General features: G+C 48.8%; 1 protein-coding gene and 3 long non-coding RNA genes across 4 annotated transcripts; all 4 read left to right on the forward strand.

Annotated features, from left to right (window-relative positions):
• Nucleotides 1-5,033: 5,033 nt before the first annotated feature.
• LOC124646910 (receptor-like cytoplasmic kinase 176) lies at nt 5,034-7,032 on the forward strand (the record flags this gene model as incomplete). Its single annotated transcript, XM_047186952.1, has 5 exons — nt 5,034-5,369; nt 5,464-5,599; nt 5,681-5,823; nt 5,919-6,042; nt 6,200-7,032. Coding segments are annotated over 5 exons (1,167 nt in total), but the record flags the coding sequence as incomplete, so codon positions are not given.
• A 3,063-nt stretch (nt 7,033-10,095) lies between these two features.
• On the forward strand, nt 10,096-10,996 carry LOC124708833. Its single transcript, XR_007005350.1, has 3 exons — nt 10,096-10,170; nt 10,271-10,379; nt 10,952-10,996. It is a non-coding gene; the product is annotated as an uncharacterized LOC124708833 (long non-coding RNA).
• A 288-nt stretch (nt 10,997-11,284) lies between these two features.
• Nucleotides 11,285-12,546, forward strand: LOC124706593. The gene is made up of 3 exons (XR_007004484.1): nt 11,285-11,571; nt 12,305-12,428; nt 12,493-12,546. It is a non-coding gene; the product is annotated as an uncharacterized LOC124706593 (long non-coding RNA).
• A 124-nt stretch (nt 12,547-12,670) lies between these two features.
• On the forward strand, nt 12,671-13,441 carry LOC124706057. Its single transcript, XR_007004255.1, has 3 exons — nt 12,671-12,874; nt 12,976-13,032; nt 13,136-13,441. It is a non-coding gene; the product is annotated as an uncharacterized LOC124706057 (long non-coding RNA).
• Nucleotides 13,442-14,877: the final 1,436 nt, after the last annotated feature.

Below are 14,877 nucleotides of genomic sequence, written 5' to 3' on the forward strand. Positions count from 1 at the left end.
AAGCACTACAGATAATGCTGGGACTGAGAACACCAGTACCATTGGTGGTGGAAACTCACAGATTAATCAACAGAGAGCGAGTAACAGTGAGATTGAGAAAGGGAAGAATGTTGTAGTCAGTTCCTCAAGTATTTCTGATGATTTATCTGAATCCTTTGCTACAAAAGTGAACAGAGCAATGGGGATTACATCTGCCAGTGCTGATGGCAATGCTACATCATCCTCTGCTAATGTTGACAGAATTTCAAATCCCTCTGACAGTTTACCACTTCAGGAGGTGCACAGAGATGTTGTGACTGCTCTTGCTCAAGAGTTACCTGTGACCAACTCTGAGGTGCCTGTTCTTGATAACAATGAGTCCTTCAGGAAGTTCCTAGATACTCTGACAAAAAATGGTAGTGATAAGGTTTTCATGCACCAGAAAAAATATCAGAAGGTTATGGAACCAATAATTGAGGACCAAGTCATGCCTGTGCCTGAACATCAAGGAGGTGAAGATGATAATCTGGATATGGTAGATTATGGAAGCAGTGAAGATGAAGATGTTGAACAGGGTGATGAAGAGGAAGGAGAATTTGTGCAAGGTGTTATCATGGGACTGGCTGCTCCTTCTCTTGAACATGAAATGACAGCTGTAGTCATCCCTATGGATGGACCTCAACCTGAACTTGAGCAGATGCAGGATGAGATGCAGGAAAGCTTGACTCAGGAGGAGCATATGGCTATAAATTCAAAGGTGCAAGAGGAGCAGCCCATCAGGGCAAGTTCAAGAATTGCAGGTATGCCCACCACAACCAACAGGACTGAAGATGGCACAAGACTCCATAACCAAGCAGGATCTATTCCAGGTACAAATCTTAACTCAGTAAACTCCTTTGCTGTTTTAGATGATGAAGATATTTGTGCTAGAGCTTTAGAAATGGGGATTGCTCCTGGTTCCTTTAATCTTGAAAAAATAAATCATATTAAAGCTCTTGAAGTAGCTAGACACAATTTGGCTGAGAAAATAATTAAGAAGGTAAATGGTCAGGAGTCTGAGATTGATACTGTTGGTGCACATACTTTATTTTTGGGATTTGGTGGAGAAGGTATGGATGAGGAAGGATATACTCCTGTTTTGTCAAAGAAAACTAAGAAGAGGAGGAAATCTGCTTGTAAGATCCAAAGATCCCTGGAGAGGAACAGACAGAAGAAGGTTGAAGTGGGAGCACAATCTGGTTTGTGTGCTGCCCAGGGGAAAGTCACTAATGATCACCCTGTGTGTGGCATTGTGACTGGATCCAGGATCAGGAGGAAAAATCCCAAATATTTATGATAGGTGCCAGCTTAAATTGTAGAGGTGTGGGGAAGAAAGGTATGAGCATTTTCTTGTCAGATTTTGTTAGAGAACAGCAACTGGATTTCATTGGTTTGCAGGAGACCATCAAGGAAAATTACAATTCTCCTACCGCCGATTCATTTCTCCTATCCCGCCGATTTCTTTCTCCCTCCCGCCGTCCACCCGCCGCCGCTACCCTCTCTACATGGCGCCGCCGACAGCCCCCAAAAAGATGGCGAAGAAAGCGGCCAAGAAGCCGCCGGGCAATGGGTCGAAAGGGGCGACAGCGCCGTTCGCGAAGCCGCGGAAGGCGCCGGCTGCGAAGAGAAGCCTGAAGGATGAACCGAAGATCAATGGCAGCAAGATTGCCTGCGCCGGAAGCTATCGACGGCGGAGCGGAAAGGACGGAGGGCGGCGGAGCTGGAGAAGAAGGCTCAGGCGGCGCGCCAGCACCAGCACGTAATGGCCGGGTGTATCGCCGCCACCAACGCGAGCCCATGGAGTACGTCCATGCCGGTGTACGTTCCGGGAGTGATCTCTCCGTCGCAAGCCGCCTTCTACAACGACGGCACCTCCGCCACTCCCGGGTGCGTGACGCCTAACTTGTCGCCGCACTACCGGGATGCGGCTGCCGCACGGCGGCTTCAACCCCAACAACCTCTACTCCCCGGTGTACGAGCAGCGCGAGCCAGGACCCGGTCCGGACGGCGACCCTTTCACCGGCCGCAGGGGTCCGCTCGAATACGACGGTGCCGGTGCTGAGGAGGACGACGGGGTTGAGGTGGAGGACGACGAGGAAGATGACGGGGTGGAGGACGACGAGGAGGACGACGATGAGGACGAAGAGGGCGGCGAGGAAGAGGACGACGAGGGTGCCGGTGACGATGATCTCGTGGAGGTAGACGCGGACGGCGTGAGGACGAAGAAGAAAAAGAAGAAGGCGTCGGGCACACGAGGCCCGAAGTGGACGCCTCTGGATGATCTTTGTCTGTGCGAGTCGTGGGCGACGGTGAGCCATGACTCCATCATCGGCGCCAACCAGAAAAGCGGGAAGTATTGGGCGAGGATCAAGGCCGAGTTCGATGAGCGCAAGCTCATCAACAGCGACTACCGTAAAGTGCCAATGAAGAGGAGCCGAAGGCAATGTCGACGCGATGGGCCATCATCCGAGGCGTCGGTGAACTCCTTCCATGGGTACCATCACGACTTAGAGACCGGAGGCGACAGCGGCGCCGACGTCGCCCAACCGGTACGACTCTTTCTTCCATAATCCGTAGCGCCTACATTGTGTTCGATGAAATGACTCGCTTCCTTTGGTTAGTTTGATAGGGCCATGGATTTGTACGCGAAGAACTTGGAAGGTCACAAGTCTTTCGTGCTCATGCATTGCTATGGCAAGCTCAAAATGAATGAGAAATGGCGGCTGACGCGCTTGTCGTTGTCCAAGGGGAAGGACGCCATTGATCTGGACGCGCCGCTGGCAACTTCGACAGGGCGTTCTACCCCTTCCCCTTCTTCTAATTTGCATGCACCACCGGTCTGTAATATGATCGCGCGCCCAGTACTTTGATCGATCGCCGCTACTCTGATCGCGACGAATCGGCGGGAACGATCTCTTTTGAATGCATCTATTTGAATTTCGATTGGGGGCGGCGATTGGGGGACGCGGCTGGGGAGCGACGTCCCCCAAACGCGGCACGAACAAAACACGTCCCCCAAACGCTCGATCTGGCGCGGTTTGGGGGACGGTTTGGGGGACGCGACTGGAGATGCTCTAAGACTCTGAACTTCCCCTGTGCTGCCGCCCCCACAAGCATATCACTGCTGCAGAGCCGGAACGCCAAGCAGATCCCACACGCATGATAATTGTGTGCTAGAAATTTAATCTGTCGCACTCGTGACGACTATCTACCTGCGGATATCAATATATTTCCGCCGTTACTTACCTTGGTATCTGAATAAAATTAAGGCACTGCTTACTTATAAATGGAGGGAGTAATGTGTATGCACAGACATGCATCGGCCGGATAAGTTGACGCAAAATGAAGTGTGGCAGCCCAATTGACAAACTTTGTTTATTTTAGTTTTTTAGGGGAATTTTGCTTAATTTAGTTAATCAGTCTAACCACTCTATTGTTGATTTTATTAGTACAGTAGAAATACATACACCACACGATCACACGGACCATAATTCAATAACCAGCAACATTTTGATAGTAGAGTACTAATTTACTGGCGCCGATAAGTTTGAGCGTGCGGCGTCTGGGATAAACATAGCGAGGAGAATAGAACGATGGTACTAGCACAAAAAAAGAAGATAAAAGACCACGTCACCGAGCGCGGACGTGTCGAAGCGGGCAAACATGCGGCTCCTGTTTTCTCCCCAACCACAGCCGCCGCCTCTCCCTTTCTGGCCTGCCTTTCTTTCCTCTTGCCCGCCATTGATGGCCTTCTAGAAGCAGCACAAGTAGCACTCTCCCTTTCCCCGCCTCCACTCTCCATCGCTCGCTCGCCTTTCCGCTCGGTGGGAGGGAAAGTTGGAGAGGCCAGCGCACGAGCACCAGCACCAGCACGGCGAGGAAAAAGGAGGGCCGCAGGGAGACGCAAAGTTCCAGAGCGGCGCTCCTGGAGTTCCGATTCGGCTGCTCTGCTCAGCTCAGCTCGCTGATTTCTGTCCCTGCCGTTCTTGAGCTCCGACGACCGGATTCCACGGCCGCCGGATCGGTCGATCCGGTCCATGGGGAACTGCTGGGGCTGGGGCGCCAAGATCAGCTCCGACACCACCTCCTCATCCTCGCCTTCAGGTGCCCCATCCCATCTCATCTCATCTCCGCCCCCGCCCCAAGATTCTCCTAATACTACTTAATCGTATACTTCCAGCACTAATCTGCGGCGCCCATCGATTACCCCCGATGCTGAAAAAGTTTCTTACTTTGAGAAAAAAACATTAATAGGTTAATCTGTTAATCCAGTCGTTGATCACAGACTTAATTAGGACTGGCTCCGTCTCAAAAATGATTCTTTGTTTAGGATTGGCTCCTACTAGCAAGCAATTTTCTTGTGCCCAACATGGCGGCAGCATGCCTGGTCGTTTCCCTCTCCGGTTCGTTTCTCAATTACTCAATCAATCATTAGCAGCATGTGCTAGTTCTGCGCCCTGGACCTCTTCTCTGATTCTGGATGAATTAGGGTAAGCTTTTTTCTATTCCAATTTAACTGGGTTTAAGATAAACAAAACTGTGAAAATTCACAAACTTAATTTGGCTCCTGCCGAAATTCAACCCCCTGCTTTAAAAAATATCTTCCCTGAGGGCAGAGTCTTCTTCTTGGACTGTTCCATGTGTGTGGATCATGTCTTTCCTTAGTCCTTACAGAGCCTAGCTAGCTAGCAGAGGAAGCTTCCAGTGTAAATGCCACAGTTTACTTTGTCTGACTTTTATTTCCAGAGTAGCATTAGACAGAGAGGGAAGCTCGAATTTTGCTGCTATATATACTTTTGGCTAAATCCCTTTTCTTCAATGTAATTGACTGTCCTGTGCTTGATGCTCAGTTTTCTTCTCCTGGGCTAAAATTAAAGAGGAAAAGTCGTAATTTAGCACGACCTAGTAACTTATCCATGATGAAACTTTTTGCTCTTCATTTTTAAGATTAATGGTACAAGGAGCAACTACCTATTATCTGCGCTAAAATGTGACCGAATCGTGTCTGATCTCTGCATGCCGTGTGGTTTTCAGGGACGAATTCCAGGTACGCTAGCAGGAATGGGGCAGCCTTGAGCAACTCCGGCAGCTATGCCTCGGTTGCGTCGGTGCCACGCAGCGAGGGCGAGATTCTCGAGTCGGCGAATGTCAAGGCCTTTGCCTTCAGTGAGCTCAGGACCGCCACGAGAAACTTCCGGCCGGACAGTGTGCTGGGCGAGGGAGGGTTTGGGTCAGTCTTCAAGGGGTGGATCGATGAGAATACCCTTGCACCGACTAAGCCGGGCACCGGGATGGTCATTGCCGTCAAGAAGCTTAACCAGGAAGGCTATCAGGGCCATAGGGAATGGCTGGTTAGTGACAAATTCCTCCCTTGGCAATGGAATTTTCTGTTTATTTCAGTTTTGCACTTGTGTATAACTTGCTGTTCGTTTGGGGCGCATGCAGGCTGAAGTGAATTACCTTGGACAACTATCACACCCGAATCTTGTGAAGCTCGTCGGGTACTGTGTCGAAGATGAACAACGGCTTCTCGTGTACGAGTTCATGCCTCGTGGGAGTTTAGAGAATCATCTCTTTAGGAGTAAGTGCCTGGCCTATTAATCTTCTTATTTGGTGGTGTTCCAGTTTTGAAGGAATGATGCTAAAGTGTTCCAACATTCAGGGAGTTCACATTTCCAGCCCATCTCCTGGAACCTTCGGATGAAAATTGCACACGGAGCGGCGAAAGGGCTTGCGTTTCTCCACAGCGACATGGCCAAAGTCATCTACCGTGATTTCAAAACCTCGAATATCCTACTAGATGCGGTATGTATATGCATAGTCTTCAAACATATTTTTCCTTTACGTCCACAAAATATCTCGATCTGTCAAGCAGAATAGTCACAATATTTCTTCTTCAGAACTATGACGCAAAGCTCTCAGATTTTGGGCTGGCAAAGGACGGGCCGACTGGTGACAAGAGCCACGTGTCCACAAGGGTGATGGGGACATATGGGTATGCCGCACCAGAATACCTTGCAACAGGTAGGTTGGCCATTCCACTTTCGGAATCCTCGTATACACAAATTTGTTGCTGAAAATCTAACCGCACATACCAGAATCATGATTGCATTTGTCACTCCTGTCACGTCATCGACCATGATGCTGAACTTAACTAAGTTTCTTGTGTGCATTTCATCAGGCCATCTTACCACCAAGAGTGACGTGTTCAGCTTCGGCGTGGTCCTCCTGGAGATGCTGTCAGGGCGGCGCGCGGTTGACAAGAACCGCCCGAACGGCGAGCATAACCTGGTGGAATGGGCGAGGCCATACCTGACGAGCAAGCGGCGCATCTTCCGCGTCCTGGATGCCCGGCTGGGCGGGCAGTACTCCCTCGCCAAGGCCCAGAAGGCCGCATCGCTGGCGCTGCAGTGCCTCTCCGTGGATCCCAGGCACAGGCCAACCATGGAGCAGGTTATCACTGTGCTGGAGCAGCTGCATGATGCCGAGGGAGGGAGCAGCCCTCGCCCCCAGCTGCAGAGGAAGCCGAGCAGCAACCGGAGCCTGGCTGGCTCGAGATCGTCATCCACAAAGGGGAGTAACAAGCCTGCTTCGCCGAGACCGGCTTGATCAGTCGAGTTAGATGATAGCAAGGTAATAGAGAGGTGTTTTGAGGTGTAACATAATATATGGTAGGCTCATTAGAGGTGATCTGTGAAGAGGCAGCTGATCTTTTGTGTGCTTGTATTTAGGAACAGCTCCTAGTGTTGGCATGTACAGGTTGTATCCAGTTTTAGCTAGTTTGTATGTATGTAGTTCTTTTTGTCTATGCTCGCTTTGGTGGCTTTTAATTCTGTGGTGCAGAGGTTTTGTTGACGGCCTCCGATTTTTTTTTTTGGCTAGATGCATCATGTTAGGCCAAACTCTTGTAAGATGAATATATGGATAATGTACCCACATGCTTGTCAGTTCATTCATCAGAACTGATTCAGCAATTGTACTCTTCGTAAGGTGAATTAGTATGTTAGCAAAGCATGCCCTGGTTTCCGTGGTTGTTTAAGTTGGTTATGGTGACCATTTCTCCTAGATAGTGTATGTTCTAGAGAATGCTAGGAAATCAACTTACTCCACGTGTGCTGCCAACTCAGCACTTACAAATAGGCCTCTCTAGTCAAATTTGTAATCAAAACTGTATACTCCACAATGTGGAGCTGCTCTGCCTTAGACTTGGTATTTTTCTAAAAAATAGCAATTTTTTTTTGCTTAAACTTGGTATTGTTCTAGAGAATTTTTTTTGCTCTTTCCGAATCTTTCCAAACAATACAGGAGTAATAACCGCGCATCCCACCCACCTCACCTCACTTCATTCAATGCAGATACCTCACTTCAACTCAAAATCGACCCCGCCCTCTCCACATCCTCGACGGCGGCGAACTCCTCCTCGGCGCGGGCGACCCTGACTGAGCCTCTTCTTCCCCAACGCCGGCGGATCTCGCCGCCACCCCGTCCTCCTTGGCGCTTGAGACCGCTCAGGACGACCCGCGCGCGCGACCACCATGGATTCCGAGGTAACACTCGCACCTGCCGCCGCCCCACACCCCCCCCCCCCTCCATAGCCACGACCATAGCCAGAATGGAGGCTGCAGCTCCGGCGGAAGGCAAGCGGGCCGGCCACCAGCGGCCGGGATGCTAAGGCGAAGGCGACAAAGAAGGTGTTGTCCAAGGAGGAGAAAGGCGTCGAGGCCATGAAGCGTCGCGGCCGCCGCAAGAACCTGAAGGAGAGGAATGCAACGTCCGCCACCATGGACGTCGGTCAGGCGTGGCAGATGAAGATGAAAGTCGGCGTCGGGCAAGTAGGCCTCCATCCGACCTTAGCGGAGGCCTACATGCTCGTCAAGCGAGAGGTGATCACCGGCGTCGCTCCTCCGGCCTCTTCGGTGAGCTCGGTAAGTTCCCAGCTGCGCCCTGGAACTCCCGCTCACTTGCAGGTCCACCCGGCGTCGCAGTTCGCCTCCAGCGTGGCGCCGATGCAGTTCAACGGGGCGCCGGTTCCCGCCCTCAACCGGATGCCTAGAAGCGGTGAGTGGTGCCCGGGCGCGACACACAAGACGCGCCAGCTGCCGGAGGAGAGCATGCCTGTGCCCCGCATCCTGTTTGACGAAATGGCACCACCTGCCCCGACGATGGCCTCCTTTTGGACTTCATTTGTTGTTCAGGCCTTGTTGTGCCCTTTTGGACTCCACTTTGCGCCGTACCATATGCAAAGTGTGATGAACTTATTTCGGACCTCAATTTGCCGTAATTTGAGAGGCTTCAAATTGGTGCAAATTTGAGCTAATTTAAGGCTACAACCTCTTTTCCAAATTTTCTGAAACTAAACTGACTAGCATCGGAAGTGCGTCGGCCCGACGAAAACAACGAGAACGCGCGCCTGAGAAGACGCATCGATGCAGGGTCGCTGTCAGGCCGGCCCGACGAAACGTCCGCCAGACGCGAGCGGACACTTACCGCGTCCGCGCAGCGTCCGTAGAGACGCATCTGAGACGTATATTTGGGCTAGATTACCTCACCGCGGATGACCCGCGGCTCAGGTCGCGCCTTGGAGATGCGCGAACGAGTGGGACAAAGGGTGATTTGAGTACCTGTCCACGCGTGCTCTGGGTTGGCTAGCCGCGCCGCGCACGGCCCCACCTCTCACTCTCAGCTATCACTTCACTTCACTTCACTCTGAGCTAGGCTAATTTTACTCCAACGGGTCGAACGAGGGGAATAGCCAAGCCGCATTCCAAATCCACCACGCCGCCCGGCGCTAGGCCTTCCATTTCTTCCTCCTCGACGCCGGCTGCCGCGCGCGCCACCACTTTCCAGATCTGCCGGGGAGGACCATGCTCGGTCGCTCGCTCGCCTGCCCGAGGCGAGGTACGATGGCCCCTTCTCCTCCACCTCCTCGGGTGCCTGCGTCAGCCACCACCATCGACGGCCTCGACGACGGCACCATCGGTGAGATCTTGCTCCGCCTCCCTTCCTCGGCGTCCTTAGCGCGCGCCGTGCTCGCCTGCCGCCGCTGGGGCCGTATCGCCTCCTCTGTCCTCTCCGGCTTCCGCGACCGCCACCCGTCGTCGCCTTTCATGGGCATCTTCGTCTCGGATGGGGGCCACGAGTCTTTGCCGCGGCCCTTCTTCCTCCCAGCATGCTCCGATGTCCCCGGGAGCGACATCGACGCCCACCGGGACATCGCCGCCGTCACACGCAAGGGTGACTTCACGCTCGCAAGGCTCGACAATGGCCACCGGTGGCGCCTCCGGGACTGCCGCAATGGCGTCCTACTCCTCTCCCGGGACAACCATAGTTCCCTGTGGGTCTACAGCCCACTCTCCGGGGGCCAGCCCGTGCCGATTCAGCCCCGTCCGGATGATGCCAACGTTGAGGGGGAGTTTTTGGCACACTGCTTGCTCGACGGCACAGTGCCGCAATGTGGCCAGCGGTTAGCCGTCGACTGCTTCCGTGTGGTATCCGTGCAGCAGCGCCGCCATCGCCGGGAGTTCCGAGCTGTGGAGTACGACTCCGGCACTCGCGAGTGGAAGCGCCACCCGTGGGCTAGTCCTCCGTTGGGGAATGGTAAGCTGCCGAAATGGGGCTTGATGCCAATGTATGCCGCGAGCCGCATATTCTGGCAGTATGATGACGCTTCCCTGCTCGTGCTCAATACACGCGTCATGGTTTTCTCGCTGTGCCATCTCCCATGGAAGACAATCTCTCAAGGGTATTCGATAGGAGAGATCGAGGATGGCACAGGCTCCGTTCAAGAAAAAAAGGATGGCAAGGGCTACCTCGTGTGCCTTCAAGGCCTGGTTGGCTGGGCCGCCATCCCTAGGTTGCAAGTTTGGGAACTTGATGCCGATAATGCGTTGCTCGAGTTCAACTTCAAGGAGGAAGTCCCCATGATCAAAGTGCTTGGCATACCTTATTCTACCAGAGTGTGTGATGTCTGCACGGTGACCAATGGGCTAGCGGTACTGACCTACCGCCGCGGCCCTCACTTTGTGGTGGACTTGCAGAAGATGAGCCTGCTGGTCAAGTTTCAGTTTTCTGGATGGGGTTACCCATACCAAATGTCATGGCCACCAACTACCAATTCAGGATCCACACCTCCTCCAGAAGATACAGGCATAGGTATCATTTCTTTTTTCATGCAAGACTTTGTGGTCAGTAGCTGGTAATATACGCTGTCCTGATCTATCTTCCTTGTCTTATTTTCCCCTTGTGGCATTAGACCTGGATGATGGCAGTGCTATGATTCAGCCTGTGGAGACGGTTATTTCTTCAGATAATTCTGAAACAACGCTGGGGCACCTGGATGAGCAAATGCCTTCACCATCAAGGTAAAATTAACTATGTCAAATCAAACTTAATGTTATTAGCTGCTAGAAAGGAGCTTCGTAAGCTTTTCATTTTCTAGGCTTATTCTTTAAGATAATTAAACCTGCTTGATATTATTATTAATTATAATTTAATGAAATAGAATCATCTGACTTGGGCTTGATGTTAATAAAGCTATGCCATGGATGTTTGTATACATTTTGGATAGTGAAGTTAGAATGTACTTAATTGTATACTAGTGCTGATTGCCGGCATAGCTTATGTTCCTAGTATTAATCTATTTCGGACAGGCACCAATCAACTTTTACTCTCGGCTTTGTGATGATTTGAAATAATCTGCACAAATAAAACTTACGCCACAATAGTAGTGTCTGTTACCGTAGATTGTTATCTAGATGCTCAATTTCCTTATTAATTTTGTACATATAAGTGTACCATTTAATGACGTATGTTCTTACAATTCAAAAACTGAGCCTATCCATCTTGCAGCTGCAGTAATTCTCTTGTGGTTTTTTTTTTATAGATATGGGAGCATGGCCCCGGCCTCTGCATCAATCGATGCACACAGCTGCAGTAATTCTCTTGTGGTTGAGTCTGAGATAATCTCCACAACCATGGTGCGGAAAAATAATCCGACAGATCAGTGTCAGAAGAGTTCAATCGGGCAGCTGGCAACAACAGAACATAAGCCTCTGAACAAAGATGCATCGAACTGTCCACAGCAGGGTGACCTTCCTAGGAGACCAAGAAGGAAGGGTAAGTGCACCAACTGTTATGCGGCTGAGCACAGAAAAACAAAACTTTAATGGTCCTTCAACTTCATGCAGAAGCAGCTCATCCCATGGGTGCTAGGACTCGCTCAAGTCATGTTGTCCAATGCCGGAACAGTTCAATGGGGCGGCCGGCAACAACGGAGAAGCCTCTATGCAAAGTATAGTTGTTTCTTTCTTGCTATCATTGATTTCTTACTAATGCGAGGTGTACATACTTCTTAGCATTTTATAGGAAACTGCAATATAAACCGCAAACCTTTTTAAAAATTCTCGGCAACTTTAAATTTCAGAGAAACAATTTGGTCAGAGTAGACAACCTGACAGATGAAGAGCCTGGTGGCCAGAGGAAGAAGCTGAAAACAAAAGCAACAAGCAATGCTTGTCCTGAAGAGCTAGTTCAGCACATTCCTTCACCATCAAGGTAAAAGGAACTATGCTAATCCAACTGTGTGTTAGTAGCTGTTGGAAAAGGGCTTCATAAGCATTTCGTTTTCTAATTGTATTTTTTGAGATGATTAAACCTTCTTAATTTTAATTTAATGAAATCAATTCACCTGGCTTAGGCATGTGAAGTTAATTGCATATAGTGCTGATTGCTGGAATAGCTTATATTCCTAGTATTAATCTCTTTTGGACAAGCAATGATGCTTGTACTAACATAATCTGCACACATAGAACTTATTTCGCAACACTTGTGTTTGTTACTCTCTGTTTGGGATTATAGGGCCGGAGGCCATTTTCTGTTTGTTAAACATTATAAGGAGGAGAGTTAATTAAGCCTCGCTACATGCGCTGCATCTCACCCCTCCACTTTTTTCTCACTCGCTGGTTGGGTTTTTGCCTTTTCTCCCATGCCATGTCAAAAAGAAGCCAATGCATGCACAAACTACGGGCTAACTATTGTCCAAGGTAAGAAAAGAGAAATTATCCTAAATGTAATTGATTGCACACAAAAATCTAGCACCAATAGAAATTTACCTTGGTCCTCTCAAAATTGGCCCTCCGGCCCTATAATCCCATACGGAGGTAGTAATTCTTACATAGATTCCTATCTAGATGCTCAATTTCCTTATTGAATTTGCACATGGAAAAATGCTCCATTTAATGGAGCCTATTCTTACATTTAATTTTTTTTGAGAATATCTATCTTGCAGCTGTAATCCAACCACAGTGCATCAAAATAATCCAACAGTTCCATTCGGGAACATTTCAATGCGACAGAAGGCAACAACACAGCATGCAAGGACCAATAATGCGAAAACCAATCTGCATGTTGAGGTAAACACATAACAAGCACTCCCATACCGCATAATTTACTGCTAAAATGCGTGGCATTTTGTAGGATGGCAATGCGATGCTTGAATGCAACTCAAAGGGCTGCAAGAGAATGTTTACATTGGTGTGATTTGCAATTACATATGCTGTTCTTTGTTTTCATGGATTTCTATCACTGCAGTAAACTGTAAAACTGATTTGCATTTCATTCTCGGTAACTTTGAAATTCAGATATCCACTCTGACCAGACATCGTAGGGAAGTCCATAAGAACGGTAAATGTATCCCATGTGGACGGTGCGACATGAAGTTTACAAGAACAGAGAATCTTAAAAGTCATTTTGAAGAATGCATAACTCGATGGCGACCTGTCTATTCAAAGGGTGCACTGAGGAGTTTCCTGACAAGCATGCTAGGAAGACTCATGAAAAATCTAACCAGCATGTTGATGTAAGCGCCAAACCAAACACTCCCATACCACATAATTTACGTCCTGTACAAATGGCTTCCTCTTTTGGATTATTTTTTCTCAAATGCATGTGATTTTGTAGGATGGAACTAAGAAGATCAAATGCCACTTCAAGGGCTGCCCGAGAAAATATCCATCGGTGTGATTTCTAATTATATTTGTTGATTTTTTTTCTTGGATTTATTTCTCCAAAGTAAATTGCAAACTGCCATGTTTTTCATTCTCCACTCTTTGAATTTCAGATGCAAAAACAAAACTGGCATTATACGATATCTCATAAGAGCCCGGGAGTCCAATAAAGGAGAAGATAGAGGTATAGATGGCCTTATACCAATATGTTGGAGAGGCAGCATTGTGGTCTGCAGAAGCCTGAATATTTTGTTCTTGCGCAGTATGTTTGCACATGTTATATCAATGCGGTTGGAAGAATCCTTACAGTGGTCTTTTGTGTATAAATTTCATGTTTACCAGAATACCAGTTGTAGGAGTACTTGCAGTAGTTTTTTGTGTACCTACAGGTCATGATTAGAGCATGTGTCCAATTTCTTCCCTTATATGCAGACTCTGTGCAACCACTGTGCTGCTGGTGCACAAACTACAGGTTGAAGCCGACCAATGTTCGGAATTGATATGGTTCTGCCACTAACGTTCATTGACTGCACCATTCTACTTCTCTAGGAGGCTCCTTGGTTGGCCTGAACCTCTATGAAGGTTTCCAAATCTGTTGCGGTTGAGTGAGGCACCTGACGGTAAGTGGATTGTGGTAAATCCTGGACTTTGTTCAAGTTACGTGCTTCGTGAAGATACCTTGACGTTGCGAAGATGCGGATTTTTCATTCATTGAGTACAGGCTATAGATCCTTGGAATTTTTCTGTAGCTTTTGTATATGCTGGGTTTAATCCAGAGGTGAAGAGGTGTTATTTTTCTGTTTCGCCGATTACACCGGGGCGCTTTTACAGTACCCCAAAATGAATATGGACTGTCCAGTTATCCTAATCCAACGATCAATCTTACATGGTACTCTATCGTCTCCCTTTCGGAGTACCATCTCACAAAACAGAGGAGTACCTCAACATTAGGGGTAAAAACGTAATCAAGAAAATCTTATTCTATGTGTTTCACCAATCTGTAATTTTGTTTTGAATTTATCCAAGGAAGTATACGTATGGAGTTGCTGGGGACATGAGTTGTAGATTCGTGTTGGAGCCATTACACTGTACATGGCCGGCCGTTTCCGGCGAGCAGCGACCTAGTAACATGGCCAGCCCGGCCGGAGGAGGCGAGGACTCCAGCCAGCGGCAAGCCGCGCCGGAGAAGTCACGCCGACAGGAGCTGGGGAGTAGGAGATCATTGGCGTGCTACGTACTGCTGCTCTAGCTCATCACAATGAAGTTGAAATTCTTAATCGACGCTATTTTTGATTAATTAATGACGATTCTGTTCATTGCTACTAGATTGCCGTACTCCATTGGCGGCTCAGTCCTCGTGAGGACTGAAACTTTCATGCGTCCTCAAGGGTGAGCTAGGCATACTCCTTTTGATATTCCTGCTACACACCTATGCCCCTTGGGATGGGCATCGATGTGAGAAAGAATTTTTAGTCCCAACGGTTAAGCAGCAGGATTGGTGGCTCCTCACCTTCCTCCAAACTCCATGGTGAACGCTGACAAGAGCTTTTTTTAACTATCTGAATAGGTCCTATTGCTCGTCATCTGCTATTCGGAGTTTTGGATAGCTAAATTTCTGTGGAATTGTACTCTTTTTATGCATTTTTTTGCAGGCAGGCCACTGCCACAGATCCAACTAAATTAATTAATTTTTAGGTAACATGCATATAATGCACAACTTTAAATTAATTAAGCCACAACCATAGTTCAAGATTTTACAACACATCATCAACACCAAACTCGAACCTAGAGAACCACATACAGTTACGAGGATAGAACTCGAACAAGTCAGGACTAAGACTAGTCATATCGGGTA

This window comes from Lolium rigidum, chromosome 4 (genome assembly GCF_022539505.1).
Source record: "Lolium rigidum isolate FL_2022 chromosome 4, APGP_CSIRO_Lrig_0.1, whole genome shotgun sequence".
NCBI classification, from domain to species: Eukaryota; Viridiplantae; Streptophyta; class Magnoliopsida; order Poales; family Poaceae; genus Lolium; species Lolium rigidum.